The 9,029-nt window shown below is 38.4% G+C and overlaps 1 protein-coding gene across 1 annotated transcript; it reads left to right on the top strand.

The window, feature by feature from the left end:
- The first annotated feature begins 4,231 nt into the window (after positions 1-4,231).
- LOC149174364 (putative acyl-activating enzyme 6) lies at positions 4,232-5,946 on the top strand. The gene is made up of 4 exons (XM_089420825.1): positions 4,232-4,269; positions 4,358-4,598; positions 4,730-5,078; positions 5,198-5,946. Exons 1-4 carry the CDS (start codon positions 4,232-4,234, stop codon positions 5,944-5,946), a joined length of 1,377 nt encoding a protein of 458 aa, XP_089276951.1.
- The last annotated feature ends 3,083 nt before the right edge of the window (positions 5,947-9,029 follow it).

Genomic DNA, 9,029 nt, shown 5'->3' with positions numbered 1-9,029 from the left:
TGCACAGCAAGAAGGAATAGACTTTGAAGAAACTTTTGCTCCTGTTGCAAGACTTGAGGCCATCCGAATGTTTCTTGCTCTCTCAAGTTGTCAGAACTTCAAAATATTTCAAATGGATGTGAAATCAGCTTTTCTGAACGGAGACTTGGATGAAGAAGTGTACATTGAACAGCCAGATGGTTTCATCCTTGGAAACGATCCAAATCTTGTATGCCGATTAAAAAAGGCTCTCTATGGTCTCAAACAAGCTCCAAGGGCTTGGTACTACCGGTTGGACAAATATCTTCATCAACAAGGTTTTTCAAAAGGTTCAGCAGATAGCAATCTTTATATAAAAGTTGAAAATGACAAATTACTAATACTTGTTGTGTATGTAGATGACATTATTTTTGGCAGTAATGAAGAAGCTATGAGTCAAAGTTTTGCCTCAGTCATGCAGAAAGAATTTGAGATGTCCTTGCTAGGAGAACTGACATACTTTCTTGGTTTGCAAATCCAACAAAAGAAAGGAGGAATCCTTTTATCTCAAACCAAGTATCTCAAGCAGATTTTGAAGAAATATGGCATGGAAGATGCAAAACCAGTATGTACACCCATGGTTACAGGATGTAGTCTCAGTGCAAATGACGAATCTGCAACAGTTCATCAACCAACCTACAGATCTATGATTGGAAGTCTACTATATTTGACAGGTACCCGACCAGACATCATGCATGCAGTTGGAATAGTTGGAAGGTTTCAGGCAAATCCAAAGGAGACTCATCTTCAAGCAGTAAAGAGAATCTTCAAATATCTTCAAGGGACTCAAAATTATGGCCTATGGTATCCTAGAGATACAGATCTCACTCTTCATGCTTATACAGATGCAGATTGGGCCGGAAGCGTGGATGACAGGAAAAGCACAAGTGGTGGTGCGTTCTTTATGGGTTCTAGACTGGTATCTTGGTTCAGCAAGAAACAGAGTTCAGTTGCCTTGTCTACAGCTGAAGCGGAATATGTTGCGGCTGCATCTTGTTGCACCCAACTTCTTTGGATGATGCAGACTTTGCAAGATTATCAAATCACTTGTACACCTCCTATTCCTATCTTATGTGACAACACAAGTGCAATCAGCATCTCAAAGAATCCGGTTATGCATTCAAAAACCAAGCACATACCAATCAAGTACCATTTTCTCCGGGAACAAGTACTTGAACAGAAGGTCAAATTGGAGTATGTTCCTTCTAAGGAACAAGTTGCTGATATTTTCACCAAACCGTTGCCCAGGGACACTTTTGAATACCTCAGACAAAAGCTGGGGGTTGTTGATGCATCATCTCACTGTTGACCATCTTCCTATTGATGGTATAGGCTCAGGGGGAGCACATAATGCATTGTTGGCATTATGGAGAAGGAGATCTTGGAAATAGCTGCAATATGTCTCTGTCTCCTTCATGATGGATTTCTGGTTACAATTCTGGAGAAGCATGAGCATAGGGGGAGCATACCCTTTGCTCTTGATGTCAAAGGGGGAGAATGATGAAGCTGAAGATTATGTGGTTGCCATCAAGTCCAAAGGGGGAGTTTGTTGGCATTATGATTCAGGTGTTGTACTTGATGGCAAACGCTTTCAGGTGGTAAATCAAGAAGGACGCAGGAAATTTTGTTCAGCAAGTGCGTCCCCGCAGGTATTCCATACAGAACCCGCGTCCAGGGACGCCGGCCAGCCGTTCAGAAGGTGCGTCCGCCCAGTGCACACATTTCAAGGTAGAGAAAAGCTCGTGGGCGGTTTCTTGTGTGGTATCCAGCCGACGGTTGCGTGTTTCTATGGTGTCGGCTCGTGGTATTGTTCCACGCTTTGGGGAGAAGCTTGCCTATATAAAGCCAAGGAGTTCATTTGGATTAGGCATCATCTTGGTTGATCATCTCTTGGTGTGATCTAGTCCATATCTTTAAGGGTAAATCTTCTAATGGACTACGATCTATATGGCGCATGATCAGATCTGTGGATCTGAGTGTTTGGGTTGGTTCTGAAGTCCTCTTATCTTCTATATCTAAAGGGACGCAGATTCAGTGAAGGGAAAGTGCGCCGGGACGCAGTACAGTAAAGGATCAGGTGCGTCTCTGAAGCGAAGGACGCGGCGCGACTGTGGTATTGGGTGCGTCTCTGAAGCGAAAGACGCGGCGCGATAGTGTTGATGTGTGCGTCGATCGCAGACAAGCAAAAGGAACAGTGCGTCTGCACGCAGAACAACATAAAGTATACTGCGTCCAGTCGCAGGCCACAGAAAGAAAATATGCGTCCCTGTCTCAAGATGATCTGTTAACTGTATATTTCTGCTCATAAGGTGTTCTGGGTTATTTCTGTAATTACTGATCTGATATCTGTAGTAGACTGTATCTGTTGTATACTTGTCGATCTTTTTGAAAAGAAGTAGGGGGTTGTAGCTCCCTTCCAGGAGAAGTCTGGAAAACGAGAAAGAGTTGTAGCTCTTTGCAGGTTGCAGCCTGCGTGCTGGTAAAGGACTGCACCAGTACAAAATCATTGTAAAAAGAATTTCTTGAAAGAAGATAGAGACATTATTGCAGCAGGTGGTTTTTCTCCCGCATTGGGTTTCCACCTTACATCTTGTGTTCTTTGGTGTGATTGTCTATTTTCTTTATTCATGCTCATTGTTTTATGGTACTGATATACAAGAATATTTCAAAAGATCAAATAAGGAAGATTTGGTAAATTGCTAGATAATACTGATTCCCCCCCCCCCTCAGTATTATTTCCAACATTATATACAATTTAAAATGAAAAGTTCAATGCGATATATCTTTTTAAACCCTACCATGGTGCCCCACGTATTATATTGAAGGTACAATAAATATTATTTTATAAAATAACTTAAGCTACCTTAGTGCACATAGGAGGGTAATACATGGCTATGATGGTATCTTTCATATATAACATTGGCCAAATTTTTTGAAACCTTTACAACATACCATAGAACAATCTACATTAACATAACTCTATTTAACACATGAAAATAATTTATTAAAAAAAATTGTTGATATTAACATGAATAAGCACTAACAAAAATATACTTAGTAAAACTTTTACCTAAATTTATTTATTAAAAATATAATATAAATAAACAAATTTTATTAAAACATTTTAAAATTAATATTTAATATTTTTTGAATAAATTATCTATTAAATTTGAAACAAAACATTATTTAAATCTAAATTGAAATTGTTGTAAACTTACATTTTAATAATAATTACGTTTTCACAATTATCAAATTTACCTTAATGTTAACTAAAGTATTTGATTTCAATTTTGTTAAAATTGGTGAAAAGTGCATATGTAAATAAATGACAGATACACAAAATGCTTTAGATAATTGTTATTATTATGATTAAGTGTTTCATTTGAAAATTTCTACCTTAAACAAACATTTATGATTATATATCTCCTAGCATAGCCATATAAATAAAATGGCTTATAAAAGCTAATAGACATAAAAATACTAAGCATATCTCATGATACATCTCTCATGTAGTAAGATTCTTAAGCATGGAAATTCAATTCCATTTATGAAGATTACCTTAAAAATAAAAATTTTTACAATACCATGGCTTACAAATGCCACATCCTCAAAGAAACCATAACACACACACACACATATGTATATGACATTTTCTAAAATTAATCATTTTAATAAAAAAGACAACTAATTTTGAGATAAATCTCTCAAAATTTCAACTTTTGGTTTGTGACTACTAATAAAAATATCTTAGAAAATTCTATGGAGATAAATCTCTACCATTCACTTAGTAATTATTAATTATTCCAAAATAAACAATTTTTTTTAATTTTAATTAAGATAATACATTATAACCTAAAATAAATATTATTTATTTGAATAACTCAAGTTGTAACGTATTTGATACTTTTTATCTCAATAGGTTACTTGTATTATAACTTAGTAAACTAATACTTTATTCTTCTGGTAGGGTTGTATATTCTGGAATAGAACTTCTAGAATTTTAATTTAATTATCAATACTTATTTAGTAAATAGTAGGGATTTAACCTCAATAGAATATTCTTAATAGCATACAAAAATCAAAGGTTGAGATTTTTCTTTGAAATAGTTGTATTTTTTTCCTTTTTAATTAAATTGATTATTTAATAAAAAATAACATAAACACTTTTCATATAAAATGAGATATAATTTTTAGTCTTGTGGTATTGTAAGCAATGGTATTGATCCATGACATGTATGCAGATTTTATATTGTAATTTTTAATGGTTTGGTTCTAAAGTTGGATTTCATATTGTAATTTTTAATGTTTTGGTTATAAAGTTGAAACATTGGGCGTGTAGATTTCAGAATGTTGTTTTTAATCGAAAGAAGGACGAAGAGGGAATGGAGAAATTGAAACGATGTGTTGTGAATCATCCTCCCCTGTCACCGATCCGCTTCATAGAGAGAGCTGCCATCGTCTATGGGGACTCCACCTCCATCGTCTACAATTCCACTCGTTATACATGGTCTCACACCTACCAACGCTGCCGCAGGCTTGCCTCTGCTCTCTCTGCCCACAATATCTTGCCTGGGGATGTTGTAAGTATTGGAATCATCCAAATTGGAATCAACATTTCCATGGGAATTTTATTATTTCTTCACCTTAACAAGAAACCCAACAGAGCAGAATAGGATAAAATCTTGATCCTCTTAGCTGTGGTTTGTTGCAGGTGTCTGTGGTGGCTCCCAACGTTCCTGCTATTTACGAAATGCATTTGGCAGTTCCAATGGCAGGGGCCGTTCTTAACACCGTCAACACGCGTCTGGACGCTCGAACGATGGCTGCTCAGTTCAATCACTGTCAACCCAAGATTGTGTTTGTTGATTATCAATTCGCGCCTCTCGTCACGGAAGCTCTATGCGGAACCGACCATAAGCCCACCCTGGTACTCATCCCGGAGCTCGTCAATGGCGCGGAATTAACTTTCACGACTACAGCAGCAGTCACAACATACGAAGGGCTATTGCAAGAGGGAGATCCGGAGTTCGAGACACGGTGGCCGGAGGACGAGTGGCAGAGTATCGTTGTGAATTATACATCGGGCACAACCTCTGGTCCCAAGGGAGTAGTTCACAGCCACAGGGGCATCTACACAATGGTTATGGATACCCTTTTAACCTGGGGTTTGAGGTCGCAGCCGTTTATCTGTGGACTCTGCCCATATTTCACGCCAACGGCTGGTGTTTCACATGGGGAATAGCTGCCCTCGGCGGCGCAAATATCTGCATAAGGAAATTCGACGGCCACATCATCTATAAAGCTCTCAACGACCACCGGGTTACCCATCTCTGCGCGGCGCCTGTGGTGCTTACCATGATTTCAAACGTAGATCCATCGGACAAAGAGCCTTTGCCCCATCAGGTGGAGATCTTAACCGCAGGCGCTCCTGCTGCTGCTGCTGCGCTACTCAAAATTGAAGAGCTGGGAGTCTGTGTCACTCATGGCTATGGCCTCACAGAGACCGCAGGAGCGGTGGTTTTATGCGCTTGGAAATCTGAGTGGGACAGACTTGCAGCGAACGAGAGGGCTCAAATGAAAGCGATACAGGGCGTTAGGTCGCTGGGTTTGGCTGAGTTGGACGTGAAGGATCCGGATACCATGGCCAGCGTGGCTAGAGACGGAGTGCAGTTGGGCGAGGTTATGATTAGAGGGCCGCGTGTTATGAAGGGTTATTTCAAGGACGAGAAGAGCACAGACAAAGCCATGGAATACCCAACCCAGGTTCAATTCCACGATGTGCCGCTTACTGTGATGGGCGTCCAAATCGCAGACGACGCCGTGCGGTCCACCAGTGCAGAGATTATCAGGAAACAAGCATCTCCAGTCGATATCAGAATTGATGGCTTCCAGAACCTTGTAGACCGCTTCTTGCGCTCTGCTATCTAGCGTTGGCTCTGGCATGTAATCATCTACATTCCCCAAAACTTAAAGAAGCAACAGCAGCACGAGGATCGCCATTGTAATTCAAAAATCTCTAAAACTGAAAGTATTTCGAACTGGATACTGCAACTGTAAATTACAGAACGGATTACAACAAGTTGTTGATATATATGTTGGTTTTTCATAGCGATTTCAAATTTGAATTTTATTCGCCCGCGCACAACCTCATGTATGCCATAACCTCCAAATGCATGGCATGCGATTTCAAATTTGAATTTTATTCGCCCGCGCACAACCTCATGTATGCTCCATGCCATAACCTCCAAATGCATGGCATACTGTCAACGCATACTGTGGTATTGACATAATCATGCGTATGGTGGATCAAGTGGCATCGACATAAGCCATGGTTGATGAACGCGGAATCGGAATTCGTTAGCCGGAGAAATGATGCACACGGCTGACAGCCAAAGCCGATGTCAGAACCCGTTTCCCAACACTGTCTTTAAGGTCTCTTAAGAGTGCATTTATAATGCTATAGTGGTGGAAAAAAGTGAAAGAAGAATTTAAAAAGGAAAAAGAAAGTTATTAAATGAGGTTTTTAATATTATTTTATTTTTATGATAAAATAGAAGTGAAAGAAGTGCTCTGAGATTATTATTGGTTTACTGATTTCCCAAGATTAAGATTGGTGTTGTACAACTTTTTTTTGTACATGAAATACCTAAATATAACCATGCTTTCAAAGGGGAGAGACTAGCTTCAATAAAGAGAATAGCATAAGGAGTATTTCCTTTAATCTTGAGGTTGTAAGTTATAAATTTCTTTTGGATCATTTCAATCTTTCTCTATGATTTTCTAGATATGCTACAGCTCCAAACTTCACACCCATATAAAATAACAACGGTGATTCTCCATACTGCAACCCCAAATTCCACATCCATATAAAATAACAAAAGTGATTATCTAAATATAGGGCAACCCCAAATTTCACTCATATAACTAACAAAAGTACAAAACCAAGGATGAGTTAACTTACAATGATTTTCAAACTAATATTGAGCTTTCCAACCTTAAAGTGATTCAACAATAATATAATTATTTTATAATAAATAGGTAAATGGAAACCTTCTAATGAGTCAACAATAATCCCTAATTAAAATTAAATGATAATTATTTTATAATAATTTGGTAAATGGCGTGTTCGAGTAAAATTAAATAAACTTTTAATTTTTATAAGTTAAAAAAGAAAATACTCGTTGACTTTCAAAACCATTTAACCACAGAAGTAAAAAAATATTATAACAATAAACTCAATATAAACGGAGAAAATTAAAAAGTGCAAATTTCCACCACTCTTCTTCTGTACATAAAAAAAATTGTTGCGGGTTGGATTCTACTCTTAATTATGCAGAATTCAGTATCGTTTGATTGAAGAACATTTTCTTTGGTATTATGTGTATATTAGAGATTGGAAACGGTAATTATTCGAATTAAACTTGTGGAATTTTCAAACATTAATGTTTGTATACCAATTTTTTTCATGGAAATCATAGCTATATCGGATCATTTAATGATCAGAGATTAATGTCAATTAAAACAAGAAATATAAAATTATTATCATCCCTTATCAAAAATAATTAAAAAATAAAACGACCCAAATCATCATCCCAAGTCTAGAATTGACAGAGCCATAGAAAAGATTTCGGTTGAGAGAGTTTTATAGAAGAAAGGAACATAGACCCTTCGGCCAGCGCACAAAACCCTGTAACAAATTATGAACATAAAAAATGTTAACTACTTACAAATAGCTTGCCTATTATAGGAAAACAGAGTGACACCAAGCACTTTGTATTGAATCTGATTATCAGAATAGTCTCTGCAATGAAGAAATTGGTTGTCTCTGAATTGAACAAACCATGAATCATCAATGGCCGACCGTAATCTCTGCAGCAGGAAGAGGGGGAGGAGATGGGTGGGTGGATTGTTGTGAGAGGAAAATATTGATGTGATCCATAAAAGAAAGATGTGGAGGCCTGTCCTTTGGGCGCACATAATTCTGGCGATTTCAAATTTGAGCTTTATTCGCCCGCGCACAACCTCATGTATGCCATAACCTCCAAACGCATGGCATGCGATTTCAAATTTGAATTTTATTCGCCCGCGCACAACCTCATGTATGCTCCATGCTATAACCTCCAAACGCATGGCGTACTGTCAACGCATACTGTGGTATCGATGTTAGGATATTCCGACACATAGGAAATAGTTAAGTACAACTTGGTCTAGTATAGAGTTAGGTATAGAGTTAGGTAAAGTGTGTTTCTTTACCGTTGTACATTTTGTAACTTACAATCTGACGGTCACGATATGTAGTGATCCGACGGTTCATTCTCTCCTCGGTATTACCGACACCTGATCCGTGGCTTGACACCTGATTGGTCCATGAATTCTATTTAAAGCGCATGGAGGGTCATTTGTAGGGTAATCCGTGCATGAGAGAAGCTTATGTAAATTTTCATTCTTTGATTAATAAATTGTTGGCATTATGATTCAAGTGTTGTCCTTGATGGCAACTCACTCAGAGGTTGGTACAGGTGATGGCAACTTAATCAGAGGATAGATCTTAGTACAGCAGGACAAGAAAGTTCATACACGTAGGTTCATTAAGCCCAAGTCGCGTATACACGCTGGTTCACTATATACCAAGTCGCATGTACGCAGGTTCGCTATATACCAAGTAGGGTATACACGCAGTTTCATGAACGGAAAAGAGCGTACATGTCGGAAAGCTTACTTTTGGTCCGTGGTAGTTAGTCCTTGGAATTTGTGCCTGTGGTTTTGGACCATGGAGTCTCGACAGACGTGTTGATCCCTAGTATTGAGTTGATGGTATTGGGTTACTATGGTTTTGGACCGTGGTATTGTGAAGGGCCTAAAGCTATATAAGGAGAAAGATCATTAGGCCAAAGGGTGAGTGCGTGAGTGATGAAGATCTGAGGAAGCGTGAGATCCAAGTGCTGGTTATGGGTTGGTGATCTGAACCAAGGTTTCACTCATGTGGAGGATGATGAATGATGGAACGAGAT

This window comes from Pinus tabuliformis, chromosome 4_1 (genome assembly GCF_031772625.1).
Source record: "Pinus tabuliformis cultivar Carrire ecotype Pingquan chromosome 4_1, CPIR1, whole genome shotgun sequence".
NCBI lineage: Eukaryota > Viridiplantae > Streptophyta > Pinopsida > Pinales > Pinaceae > Pinus > Pinus tabuliformis.
This window is presented reverse-complemented; position numbering and strand designations above follow the sequence as displayed.

What these genes read in the sequence shown, in the direction of transcription:
- LOC149174364 (XM_089420825.1), top strand. Translation starts at nt 4,232, where the DNA reads ATGGTATTGATCCATGACATGTATGCAGATTTTATATT. An exon ending in ATATCTTGCCTGGGGATGTT is followed by an intron (nt 4,599 to 4,729) that starts GTAAGTATTGGA and finishes GGTTTGTTGCAG; the next exon opens with GTGTCTGTGGTGGCTCCCAA. An exon ending in GCCGGAGGACGAGTGGCAGA is followed by an intron (nt 5,079 to 5,197) that starts GTATCGTTGTGA and finishes TTGAGGTCGCAG; the next exon opens with CCGTTTATCTGTGGACTCTG.